This window comes from Gadus morhua, chromosome 7 (assembly GCF_902167405.1).
Source record: "Gadus morhua chromosome 7, gadMor3.0, whole genome shotgun sequence".
Classification (NCBI taxonomy): Eukaryota; Metazoa; Chordata; class Actinopteri; order Gadiformes; family Gadidae; genus Gadus; species Gadus morhua.
Window position 1 is genome coordinate 21,550,029 of NC_044054.1, and position 13,877 is coordinate 21,563,905.

Below are 13,877 nucleotides of genomic sequence, written 5' to 3' on the forward strand. Positions count from 1 at the left end.
TGATGACATTTTAGTTCAAACAGGAGTCTGCGCACAGAACGCTTCCTGCATGCAACATTTGTGGTGTCTGTCTTCCTTATTAAAACGATGACTTGCAGATGGACAAATTGATCTGTGTGTCGGTATGGAGAGAAGTCAACTAAAGTTACACATGGACAATGAAATATAGTCGCATGTGTCGAATCAAATAGAAGCATGATTGGTATAATTAATTTAAAGGAATGGCTACATTTCTAATATTTGCATTTTAGTATTAATATGAAAGGTGCATCTCCTAATGAAGAGCAAAGATGACGCGGTGATGCTGTTGGCGGAAGTAAAGTAAAATGGGCAAACACATGTAAACCAATCTAGCAAAAGTTAAAGCACGACCGCATAATTCATTCAACATTTACGTGTAGACAACGTAAATCATTAACTTATTTTGATAACGTATTATTAATGTAGGATCAGTCAAGAAGGGAGTCAGAGGGATTTCCCCCTACCGCCTGTCGTGGCAAAGGAGAAAGATAATGGAAAACCTTCCTTATGGTCGTCTGTTAACACTGAACAGAGCCAGGAGGAGAAGGTTGGAGCAGCCTCTAGGGAGGACTTCTTCACTGCAATACAAAGTCATTACACAAACCAGCTCACCCCTCTTCGTGTTAAAGCTCCCAGTGTCCGATCATCGTGAACTGTGTTGACTACATTATGGTAAATAGTTGAGTGTACTTTCCCACCGATGGCATGTCTCTATTTATGAGAAGCAAGTCTGTTTGCATGTAGTTTAATAATCATACTCATTAAAATAAATTTTTCACATGTATTACTTATATGTATTATTAATATATAACAGGGTAATTAAAGCGACCAATAGGGAAGTATTGGGCGCCCTCGTGTGGTACCTACACACATTGCATACATTATCCTTTTGGACCAAAGATAGATAGACCCTTTCCTTTCCCTCCAAAGAGAGGCCTTGTTTGAAGGCCTTGAGCAAACACATGACACTGTTTGAGGTGACGGGATTAAAACTGTGCAGACCAAATCATGCACTTTTCATGCAGGTTTGCAAGAACGGCTATGATGTCTGTCCTCAAAGGAGACCGCAAGATCATGGTAAATATATGACATATACCAAGAGATCCTAAAACCACCAAAAAAACAAAACGTATTCAGAGTCGATGAATGTGGTTGCCTTTTGTCCTGTGAGATCTGTTATTCCAGTTGGATCCTCCTGGAAGTCATTCGGTTAAAATCCTGCAGCAAGCCCATTGACATCTTGAGTACAGGCTCTATCCATGCCCAACTGAACACTGACCATGCTCAGTCGGAATGGGAATCCTCTACTTTACATATTTTGTTTGATATAATTTGATTCTATTTTAATCAGTCTGGTTGCTTCTTCAGTCTAGATTCCTGTTATTCATTTTCTTCTTCTCCTCCCACAGAAAAAAGCAGATGCTTTAGTTTCTCTGCGGGAACATACGAGACAACACAACAACAAATAACTAACGGGGTTAAAGAAAGAATGTGCCTTGAACAAAACATCAATTACCCCTTAACCAGAAGGTACAGTATCCAAAAAGTAAAAAAAAAAAATCGATAGTCAGCATTTTATTTCTTAAGACAATGAGACATGATGCTGAAGGGATACTAGGAATTCATCCTTCTGCTGTTAGTTATGCAAGAGAGTGAGGGAGTGGCCTTAAAACACAACCGCATATCTGCAGTCTGATTAGCCGACACGATGAAAGCAGACACAAAAACATATTGAATACAATCCAGCTTGTAAGCCTTTTGACACTCGTCTGCTTTTACATGTTAAATACAATATGAGACAATAATATGGACAATGTTAAGAGGAAATTAAGTAGTTCATCGTCACAGATCGTGCAGCAGAGACTTGTTCTCTTTCTTTGCTTGGCAACCAATTCTGGGGCCACGGTTCATGTAATAGCATGGCTATCGCTACAGACAGGCCCACACACGCGCACGCGCACGCTCACACACACACCCGCACACACACAGACACACACACACACTCACACTATCTCTCTAGCTGTTCCTCTTGGTGTGGGTGAGGAGGTCTCTCTGGAGGTCTGTCTCCAGACTGCTCGCAGCCCTGCTCCCGGGGGGGTCCGTGACCAGGGTCAGCTTGTTGAACACCCCCCTGCCGAAGTAGTCGGCCACCACCGAAAAGCCGTCGTTGGAGCTGCGGAGCTGAAACACAAGAGGCGTGCGAAGGAACCGGTTAATACCAGTACAGTATGTGTTTTGTTGTTGGTGAGTGGGTGTTGGGTGTTTGTTCCGGCAGCGTTCAAGCACCTTAAGAAAATATTTATAGAACGAAGTACCACGCTGCTCTCAAAATGGCAAAAGGAGTTGACCATCTAATATTCCTTTTTTGGGGGATTTTTTTTATATTTTTGCATTTTCATGATTAATTCATGAAGATACAGGGAGTTGGACAGGAAGGTATGGGGGAGAGAGAAGGGAAGACATGCTGCAAAGGACCACAGGCAGGAATCAAACCCGGGTCGCTGCAGAAAGGACTGAGCCTTAATGGTACGCGCTCCACCCGGCGTGCCCCCAGAGCATCATACTCATACAATATTTAAGGTGCTACACTTTGTCAAGCTTTGCTTAGCAAATGTGTGTACATTGGCAGAAAGCAGAGTAGAGCGCAACCACATCTCAATCTTTATCCCCCAAAAATCCCTACTCTGACTCATACCGCTGTTTTCAACAGCTCTCCAAAACCTTCTGAGCTGTTCAAGCTGAGTGATCTATGGTGTATTTTTAGTAGGTTTAAATCACTTGAACCTAACGTTATTCTGACCCCAATGTATACAAGCGTGAATGGGGCTGAGCGACAAAATGTCACTGAGGTACCTGTCTGGTGAAGTGGTCGTGGAGGTCCCGTTTCTGGTCCTGCACGCGCAGCATGTCCATGACCTTGCGGTTCTCTGGCAAGCAGGTCGGGCACTCGGCCTCGCTGTCGGCGTAGCTCTCGAAGCAGTGCTGGTGGAAGGAGTGGCTGCACAGGAAGTGGACCGAGGGCAGCTCCAGCGGACTGCTGCACATGTTGCACTTGGTCTTCTGGAAGATCTTAGCGCTGCGGACATAGACATCCAAACGTTGGTTTTGCACACAAATAAAGGACAGCATTTTGTGGAATCATAATACAGTGGTGTGCTGACGAATGGATCTTTTGTAATGAAAATAATTATAAATACATTTAAAGTACACACAATAAAGTGCAAAATATGGATGTTGACCTCGACTGGTATTACGAGTAATGCAGTAATGGAGTAATGGAGTATGAGGCGTGTAATTAATTATAAAATGACTAGGCTTGCCACTTTATCAGAACTTTATCACACAGGACATGAGTCGGGAGAACCAGGAGGAAGAGGAGTGGGCTGTGGGGCCCAGATCTTGTCCCCAGGGTACGGGCTGTGTGGTTGGGGGCCTACCTGGTCCTCAGGTCCTGGATCTCGGTGCGGAGGTGAGCAGTCTCTTCGCGGTACTGGCGGATCTTGCGCTCGTCGTCCTCAATCTGCTGGCTCTCCCTCTGCAGTTTGTTCACCAGGTAGTCCTTGATGACGGACAGCGTGGCCGTCGAATTGTGCGCCAGCGTCTGCACCACTGTGGGGTTAAAGTGTACACGCACACGCACACACACACACACACACACACACACACACACACACACACACACACACACGTGGTCACGACATGGCTTCCATTCTAATAAATTGCCAGCAGTGTTGCATCGAGAATTGTCCTGAACACGAAAAGCTAAACCGTAGTCTTTGTTCACTGTTGCATAAAAACAGATGTTTATAAAGCAGCCGGTCTGCAACTTTCATTGACTATTGATTCTGTTTTTTGGATTGATTGATAAATCACCTGGTAAATACCAATTCAACAACAAAAAACATCCAATAAAACGGATCTGTGAATGATTGAATCCTAATCAAAATAATTAAACACAACTTCGGGTCAATTCAATGAATAGACTAATCGGTCGACTCATGGAGGAATCGACTCACTGTTTGTTCAAAAGAGACAGAGTAAGTTGAATGTGCTCAAGCCCCTAAACAGAGAGCCCCCTCGGCGCGCCTCCCCTCTCACCCAGCAGCGGGGGCATCAGGTTGTTCTGGTCGATGTGCTGCAGGACCTGGCTGATGTAGGCCTTGCAGTCCTCCTCCTTCCGGGCGAAGTAGCCCAGCGCCTGCTCCCACAGGCACACCTCCTGGTCCCCGTAGCGCTTGCAGGCCTCCACCACTTTGCCGTACTCCTCGTTCTGCATGTGGTAGTGCATGATCTGCTGGTACCTGTGTGAGGGGAATTGGAGATTTAGATGAAAGAGTCTCCGGGTGTTGTTGGGTGTGGCCGGTAGTACCGCCAGCCAATCAACAACGCCAAGCACATTGATATGAATTAAAGTTTCCTTGAAGAGCGTGTTTTTGTATTATAGGTTCAGTTGATAAAAGAGAAAATATTTCACTGGTCCATTGTTCCCCATAAGAGGATGTGGTTGTTAGTCTATAAACCATAGCACATTTAAAAAAAAGTATTGGCTCTATATAAAGAATACATCTCCAGATCTGTGAGAAATGGCCCAAAAGCGTCTGAAACAGAACATCAAGTCGAGTGCACTCACAGTTTGCCCTTTTCGTAGAGGTACAGCACTCCTTCTTTGAAGTTGTGCATCTGGCAGAGGACCAGGGCCTTGTCAAACACTGTGTTGTCGCTGTGCAGAAGGAAGAGTGCTGCCCCCTGCAGGACCTTCTTCTGCTGCGGGGGCAAACAGAAACAAAGCAACAAACTTGCATACCACACTAGTACCATCACCAATGTGCTCACTTATAGTATCATAGTAATACAGTATAATTCGGTTTAATTCTTTAAAAAATATCTTATTTTGACTGGCCAAAGCAAAAAATAAATCCACACAGGCTTCACCCATCTGTGGGTCAATGTTTGCCAGGTGATAACACTCATACATTAGTGTACAGTCTGTCAGGCGATAAGGCATACCTTACACAACAAAGAAGCTCTCATATTGAATTTCAATGTTAAATCTGGTTTAGATGAAGTTCAAGCAGTTACGTTACGGTATAAGCCTAGAGATGGGTCAGATGTAAGGTCAATGGTTAGGTTTGGGTACAACATTACGTATAACTATGGGCTTGATGTGGGAGGTCTGCTACCACCATAAAGGTAACAACCGATGATGCACTTCTGCTTTGTTAACGGTTTTAATACCTGCTGCTTTATGGATATTTATAGTTATATTTCATTGTTGCTCTATTCCCACCGTGACCTTGTCTCGGACCCCAAACCAAAGTACCCCCAGGGCAGCTCAGAGGTGCGGTACCTCGGGCTCCTCCTCGTGGGCCCAATCGTGCAGCCTGAGCTCCAGCAGCGTGTCGTACACCCCGGCCGGGGAGAAGGGCTCCACCTCGATCATGTGCTCCAGGAAGGCCTTGAGCTCCCGCCGGTTGTTGGCAAAGATTGGGATGAACTCCTCCGAGTTGGCCTGTCGGCACAGAACCAACCTGGTCAGTATATGTGTAGCCTCATACAGCCACGTTAAACACGTTTTTTATAATGACCAGGCAAAAGTATAAGCATATACTAGCTGTGGTTACCGGATTAAGGAAATAATAGACTTAGATTTAATCATTAGTCATTAAATTAATTCAGGTTCAGCCTGTTAATTCGGATTTGGAAGGGCATCATTTAAATCAATAGAGTGGCGCAGTCACACCCCTTCTGGTAAAGCCCATGGGACCTATGAGACCGAAAAATATGAATGGGTTTCAATGGAGAGAAAGTAATTATTTTCTTTATATGCCCCGGATTACAAATATGTTGTTTGTGGATTTAAATTATAACTTTTCATGCAAAGAAAACTAAACATTTTCGTGAAGCAGTTTGATAATTAGGTTAGGTTATTTCCAAGGGGAGGATAAAAGCATCAAAGAGGTGAAAACCATTATAAGTCGGGGCATGTGGAGAGTTTCACTTATGCCCGTGGGGAGATTGTCGGCCTCCACGCCAGTCGCAAGGAGCGTGACAAGTCACACACGAGACATGTAGTCTTTCTCATTGTTGTTTCTCTACAGCCTTTAACTGCACAATAAACGGTTAAACTCTTGACATGAAAAATTATCATTTAAATCCACAAACAACATATGTGTAATCCGGTACATATAAAGACTAGAACAAGAAGATAATTACTTTCTCTCCATTGAAACCCATTCATATTTTTCGATCTCATAGGGTGGCAGTTCTAGCATGGCTTTCCGGGGAAGGAGAGTAAAAGCCCAGCCCAATACTAGTCGGTGAACCGACGGATTATAACAATGAGCAATACACTGTGCTCCAACACAGCAGTGCTTTGGCTCAGTGCATGACTGAGCTAAGGTACCTAGAATTTCCTCACCAATGTCATTTTAATTACACCTCGAGAAAGTGCACCCGGGGAACGAAAAACGCATGTTTTGCGAATGTTATGCGATTCAATAAATCTTAGTACAAAAGGATTCTTGTCATTTGAGAGCAGGGTCGAGTGTCCCGGGACGTGGAGGCTGAGACGAACACTGCATCCAGGTGTGCTGACCTTAACCTCGAGCCCTCTCTGCGGCGTCTCCCTGTCGGCGCCCTCCTTCTTGGGCTTGTAGTCGGTGCAGAGGTCCTTGAGGAGAGAGGTGGTCCCGTCGGGGACGTGGTGCATGAGGGTCTTGCCGTAGCGCTTCATGTTGCTCTCCGCCTGCTCGAAGGGCAGGCGTCCGATGTAGCGCAGCGCCTCCAGGTAGTTCTGGGGAGGACAAGCAGACCCCCGTGAGAGGCGTAACCCGAGTTCTCCCACGCCGGATTTAGTGGGTTTATTTTTCAATTTGAAATTGAACCCACCCTAAGGAGGGACCGGACTGTGGGTGCTCACCTTGAGGTCCTCCAGCTGGATCTTCAGGTACCACTCGTGCTGCGCGTGCTTCTCCGCCAGGAAGACGGCGTGGCTGTGGTAGCCCGCCTGCCGCAGCACCTTGATGGCGATCTCCACGTCGAAGTGGACCTCGCTCTCGCTGCTCTGTTGGGGATACAGACACACTTTGGTGAGTGGATCTCTATCACCTGAGACCCCCCTTTTGAACCCATGGTCGGGGCGGGACTTATTCGTTGGTCTAGTGTGACTCATTGAACCTCTCGTTTCTTTCATTTGATCCCCTTCTCGTTCAAACTCTTCCTCAAATGAACCGCTCCCTTGTTCAATCTCTAAACAAACAAACATTGGACTCTACTCAAGTGTATTTTGATCTAAACAAGTGAAGTCAAATGCAATCATTAATGCAATTCTTATCAAAAGATAAATTGTATGGCTATACCTAGACAGGGCTTGCCCTAGTCTGACTTTGTTTGTTTTGTTCAAACAAAACATAGCTCGTCTGGCTGGGTGGCTTGAGTGGGAAGGTTTAGGGCGAGTCGATAGTAGACTGCGTGTAAACAAACAGATGTACAGGGCCGGGCTGACCAGCATCTTTATAGGATGTGATTTGTTTATAGGATGTGATTTGTTTGCTAACATGATTAAAACCACTATCAATCAGCATTGACTACGGATTTGTCCTGGTAGCCTTCAGGTAAGCTGTTACCAATTGAAAATGTAAATATCAAAGCGTAAATCCCTTCAAAAGCTAATAGGGATTTGAAAGGTATGATGGAAAAGTAAAATGATAAAAATAAATAAAAAGTCACGTGCACTATTTATCAATCATTCAATGCTCCACAGTACCCATGTGTTCCCCTAGCTGGCCCCACTATGCGGCGGCTACCTTGATGAACTCCTCCAGCTTGGAGCTGTCCTTCAGCTTGGTGTAGCAGTTGAGCAGCAGGGTGGTGTGGTCCGCGTTGGCCAGGGACTGCCGGTGCAGGGCCTGCAGGTAGGCCGTCAGGTTGTGGATCCGCTGGGCGTCCAGGAACTTCCGGATCACGTAGGACGGCTCCAGCTTCCCAATGGTTCTGCAGGAGAGAGCGAAACACGCTAGTTAGGGTGTGTCCGCCGAGGTCAAGTCGTGACCCCGGTGTCTGCTTCTGAATTGCTGGGCATTGCCTTAGGTTTTGGTCATTGTAAACTTTCATGGCGGATGACAGCAATGGGACAGGGAGGTTGTCGTTTAGCTCACACATTTGCATGCCAACAGTACAGTATTTGTGTATTTGTGTCGAACAGTGGATGGGTTTTTAATGTGGTTACCGTATGTACTGCTGGATGGCCCCGTCGTGGTCCCCCTTGAGGTAGAGGTGGTCTCCGTACTGCCTGAAGATCTCCGACAGCCCGTCACTGTCCAGGTGCTGGCTCTTAGCCAGGTTTATAGCCATCACAAACAGGTTCTTCTTGAAAAGCATCTGAAGCAGAAAACAACCACACAGCGACACGTTAGCCTTCTGAACTCTATCGGGTTAGAGCGGGAGTCCTCACTAATGCCTTTTAAGGTTTGTTGTGCAATGCTTGGTTTGGGGGGCAACAATGTGTTTTTATCAAGTTGTCACAGCAAACAGGGGGAAATGATAGGGGGTTTGCAGAGTGTGTGTGTGTCTGTGTGTGTGTGTGTGTATCTGCATGCCCTAAAGTGTTTAGAGGCACCTCTAGTTTAGTCTGAGTGTCCTTCTCCTGCAGAACAAACATCTTGCCGTCCCTGGTGAGCACATAGAAGGAGCCCCACTCGGCCAGGACGTCGATGATGTCGTCAAAGGGGGCGCTGTAGGCGATGAACTTGTTGTCCAGGTCGTAGATGGTCAGCAGCTGCTTTTCTGAGGGGGACGTCTCTCTGCTCGCAAACGCTGCCCTGAGAAAGACACCAAGAAGAGAGAGAATCAGAATGCATGTACATTAATGCCATGTTATGGGCATTCTTATATACGTTTATTCAGTATAGATGGTCCACTTGGGGATTGTGAGTCAAATTGGTAATCAAACAATTAATTCATTATAAAACAATTAAGAATCGAAATGCCACAATCATCAACTAAAGAAAATAAGTTATATAAACTCTTATTTTACCAATAAAATTGTAAACAATATTATTGATAATTGATTTGCCTTTCTTCTGCCATCTTCCACCCCTGACTTCAAACTGACCTGCTTCTAACTGACCTGAGCTATTGACCAGTCAGCCAAGCACATCTCGAGACGTCGACCTTTTGTCATTGAAATGAAATTGCTCGTCCTTTCTTTGAGTAATAGCTAGTATCACTAGTATTTATCGGCAAGATGGCAAAGCTGACAGCCTCAATCCCTATTTGAAGAACAACAAGTAAGATAATAATGTACAAGTCAGATAATAACTATTCAACCAGGCATCAAATTAATAAATAACTAAAATCGGTGCATCTTCATGGCAGAAATGTCAGAGGGCTTTGGTTAAAGATTTAACCAATTTGACCACAAGAGTGCAGAAAGTCTACTCCAAAGCAACCTCTCAAATAAAATCCATTGTTGGCACTTTAAATCCTGATAACAGATTTTTGTTCTTACACTATGGGTGAGCAGACCCTGGGTTCTTCCCAGATCAATAAGGCCAATGATTTAATATAGCGCAGGGGGGGGGGAACAATGGATGAACCTGATTTAAAAAACTCTGCAGAGGAAACCGCACCCCCACATACCAACTTTAGACCACATAGTTTAAAGTTGACATATTATACCACCAGGTGGGTGTCAGAAGAGGCAGATTTTCAAAACAGGTTGTAGTGGCTAATCAAACTCACACCTGGTGGCATAATATGTCACTTTAAGTGTTGTTCCCACAACGATGCGTTAAAGTGAACAATAAAACCCAGCAATAAACCAAAACCTGCATCCACAGGAATGCTGCTTACTTGCTGGGCGATTTGGCGTCCTTGGTGAGCAGCAGCATGTAGCCTCTGTACCAGTGGGCCAGCAGCTTCTGCCCGTCGAAGGCAAAGCAGGGGCCCCTCTCATCGGGCTGATACAGGTACACGCACTCGTCCCCCGCCACGATGAACTGGGAGTCCTGGGACGGGTCGGTGAGGGAGGAGCAGCGCAGGGCACAGCCGTGTGTGTCCAGCTCCAGTCTGGGGTACTCCTTGATGGACAGCGTGTAACACTGGGGGGGAGAGGGAGTGGTTGAAACATCAGAGTGCAGCGATACACACGTGACTGTGGTGAACGCTTTCAGAACATGGCACATGTTTGATATGATGATGAGAAGAGAGGAATGAGGTCGTCTCTTATTCTGGACATTTAGAATAGGTTTCTTTTTTTAATTGAAAGGAGGAAATGTGGTCGATGTGTTAATCGTTAAGACATGTCAGCCTAGACAGCATAGACTTTACTATGCTTTCATGCCATAATTTGACCACCACCTTTCCTAGGACAAAGAGGACTGGAGTAGATACTGAAATTGTCACCCTTATGTACTGAATGGAGAAATAATTTAAATCAAATACATTTTGAATCGATTCATAAGTAAACAAAAGATTCCCAACCCTAGTTATTGGGTGAGAATCATTATTTGCACTGATAAGATATCGATACATTCACGCAAAGCATCATCGGTGCATTTCCATGAGGCTAAGAGCATACAATGCAAACGAGAAGGTGCGAGGAATGCTCCAAAAACTCACATGGACTTTTTCCAGCGTCGCTACAAACAGGTGTGTGACCTTGCCGACCTGGCGGAAGGAGAGGCCGGTGATTGGACAGGTGCCCTCGTGCAGCGTCAGCGTTTTGCTGTGGCGGTCTCTGGTGATGTCCCCCTTGGTTAGCACCACACTGCCATCTGTAAAGCCTGCCAAAAAGACACATAGAAAAACGCTGTCACCCACCTGCGACCTGACAGACAGATAGACAGACAGACACTATATTAGGTTTTACCAATGGCCATGAAGTTGAGGTTCTCGTGCACACTGAGGCATGACACCTCTGTTGGCTTATTCCCGGGAATTGCGGGGAAAATCCTAGTGCACAAGGGATTCCCACTATCCTTCTTGTCGAGATTCCACACCTTCACCTGTGAACCCAGGGGCACATTCATTAGTTGAATTGTGCTATTAGTTAACATTGTTTTGTATGCTGTTTTGCTGAAACAACCATGTGTACAGACCAGAGGGTTTATTCCTTCTTCATCCTGCCCCACTGAGACAAGGATGCTGTGCTGCTTGAGTTGATGCAGGTGTGTCACACGCAACTTGTAAGCCTGGAAGGACTCAAGCTTCATCGAGCGTGGCAAAAGCCAGATCTGGCCATCCATATGTAAAAGGGATGGGGTTAAGGCTGAATAATGACAACAACCGGTAGGAGTACCATATTTAAGTTATATTTTAACATGTCAGCATGTCTTCCTAGAACAAAGTTATTATTCATATGGTAACCTATCTAGATCAGGTATTTTTGTACAAAAACGCCACACATTCATAGTTATTGCAGCCACAGAAGTGTATCTCTAGCATAGTATCATAGCATCATAGCATACTATTGCTGCATCATGGTAGTACATAAACAACATTTTTATTTACTAGTATCATTTAGTTCCCTTTACAGTAACCTCAAACACTTGGTTTCTTGGATTATGTTGTAATTTGGGTTGGATATGGTCGTTTAATGTCATCAAAAATCCTCCTTTCATTGCTGAATCAGCAAGGCTATCAATTAATGCCACACTTTTATAATCAGTATTGGTTGCAGTAATGTCATCCATAAATGGGAATCATCTGACAGCTCACCCATCAGAGACAAGCCAAGGCATTTAGAACGATTTAAGACTGGGTACGCCCGAAGGGCTGTCATTGCACTGCTAGCTAGTCAGTGTTAGCCATCAAGCATCCCATAACATCAAGGATATCTCCGAGAACAATGTGACCGCGGCCGGAATCAGACGCCGATATTCCGCTGGGAAGATAAAAGTTTTTTCCATTGTCTACAGGATCTTTAACCGATTCTTTATCAAAAAACACAAATCTTCGCCACTGTAAGAATGCTGCCATTTTGCTAGCCAGATAGCATTGGAGTCTCTCATGTGACACCAAAAACAAACGTCACGTGAGCCGCTTGTTAACGGAAATGAACACGGAAGGAGGGTGGAGATCGCAGGCCAATCCGTTTTTTACCTGGCTGTCACCGCTCATACGTGTGGTTTATACGTTATTATTTCTGATTGATATATCTCACACGTTTATTTTCCTTTACGTCTTTAATTCCTTCAACATGAATAATTAATTAATTTCATCATGAAGAAGGCTCGATTTGCCACAATGGAGGCTTGTTTGAATCTAGTATCACTAAGAAGGGCAAGCTTAATCAACACTATGAGGCAAACAAAGACCTCAATGGCGGAGACAGGGCCACATCATATTGTCCACACAGACCCGACCAGAGAAACAATGCCCAACCCCCATGGTTGTCTTCAGATCAGCGTGTCTGCTCCCAAGTTAAACTTTTCCTGAACGACTAAACAAATATCAGGCTCAAAGGGGGCAGGGTGGTTTCCTAACCTGCCGTGGAGTGTTGGGTTCGAATCCCATTTGCTGAGTTGGCATCCTTGAACAAGCTACATTCTGACTCATGACAATCACAGTGAATCTCTACATAAAAGTCACATTCTAATTCTCACATGGTGCAAAGTGCAATAGGGAATAAACAAACCACCTGAATCTGCCCCTACCATGTGGATGTTTGATGTAACTGTTCTCACTCAGGTCCTCCTAGAGACACCCTTTGACTGAATGACCTTTGTCCATGGCAACCCTTGCTAGAGAGAGGCATCAGTGTTTATGACTAACCAGGAAATTGCTCGTGCTAAAGGAACACCTTTAGCTAAGAGGGTGTCTTGACAAACATGTTCAAATGCCCTCCAAGAACCAGACAATGGGGTAGCAGACATTTGACCCATCAGCCTGCAACAACACTCCCCAAATATGATGCAAGGCTATTATTCAGTGGCTTAAATCAGAAGACATCCCCACCAAACAGTCTTCTACTATCACAGAACAAACTCACGGTATTTTGGTCAGATGAAAATACATTTGAATATTTTAGTCAATGTGTAAAAAGTGTTAAATGTCGCTTACCAATAAACAAGATTAAGATGGAGCTCACTAATTATAGCTGGTGACAGGGGATGTCCCCGTTCCACCATCCTAAATAATGACAAATATTCTCTAAACAGGAAGGAGAGGAACACAAGCTTGCCTGAGTGGAATGACTTTCATTAATTCAATCATCCATCATCTCATTGTAATCAAGACGGAAAGGAAAGGTCATTCACAGCAGAGGCGAGCTTTTAATATGTTATTTTAATAGGTGTTCAAGAAGTAACATTTGCGTCAGCAGAAAGTGTAAAAGGAATAGTTGCATCGGCAAACAGTGTTATGACATAGGAGCTGTGGAGGGGGAGGGCTGGACTGGGACGGGGTAGCTAAGGGACCCCTCACTACGCAGGGTTTCCAGTAAGGCAAGGCTGCTTTTTAACAACTAGGTTGCAACAATCAACAAAATTATATATCATGTCATGGTGATACTATTCATAGCATAAATTAGATTTAGCGTGAGTTGTTTCAAAACTATCAAGAGTAAATAGACAATGAGATCTGGCGTAACCTTTTTTCCACACGCACACAAAAACACAGAAAATAAAATAAAACAAAAAAACAAGGAAGCCATGATATACATTCCAGTAAAGATTAGATAATGTTACACAGAATTTATGTATAAATTGATGCATATTAAGTTGTATATTTTCATTTCATTATTGTACTAAATCTATTAGAAAAAAAAGGGAATTGTAATAAATAAGTAAAAAACCAAGCATTCCATTGTTCTTGTAGATTGCAGGAGTGTCTCTGGTTTTTTACTGTCCTGAACA

General features: G+C 44.4%; 1 protein-coding gene across 1 annotated transcript; it reads right to left on the minus strand.

The window, feature by feature from the left end:
• Positions 1–1,581: 1,581 nt before the first annotated feature.
• On the minus strand, positions 1,582–12,053 carry vps11 (VPS11 core subunit of CORVET and HOPS complexes). The gene is made up of 16 exons (XM_030360886.1): positions 11,859–12,053; positions 11,121–11,269; positions 10,892–11,027; positions 10,642–10,805; positions 9,874–10,121; positions 8,639–8,840; positions 8,249–8,400; positions 7,827–8,013; positions 6,941–7,084; positions 6,617–6,814; positions 5,369–5,530; positions 4,652–4,785; positions 4,120–4,322; positions 3,459–3,630; positions 2,875–3,097; positions 1,582–2,202 (listed from the first exon to the last, which is right to left on the minus strand). Exons 1-16 carry the CDS (start codon positions 11,998–12,000, stop codon positions 2,038–2,040), a joined length of 2,781 nt encoding a protein of 926 aa, XP_030216746.1. The 5' UTR covers positions 12,001–12,053; the 3' UTR covers positions 1,582–2,037.
• Between the last annotated feature and the right edge of the window lie 1,824 nt (positions 12,054–13,877).

Excerpts from the sequence above, each read along its gene's own strand:
- vps11 (XM_030360886.1), bottom strand. The coding sequence starts at position 12,000 with ATGGCAGCATTCTTACAGTGGCGAAGATTTGTGTTTTTTGATAAAGAA. Across the intron at positions 6,815-6,940 it reads TCCAGCTGGAGGACCTCAAG|AACTACCTGGAGGCGCTGCG; the intron begins GTGAGCACCCAC and ends TGTCCTCCCCAG. Across the intron at positions 2,203-2,874 it reads ACGACCACTTCACCAGACAG|CTCCGCAGCTCCAACGACGG; the intron begins GTACCTCAGTGA and ends CTTGTGTTTCAG.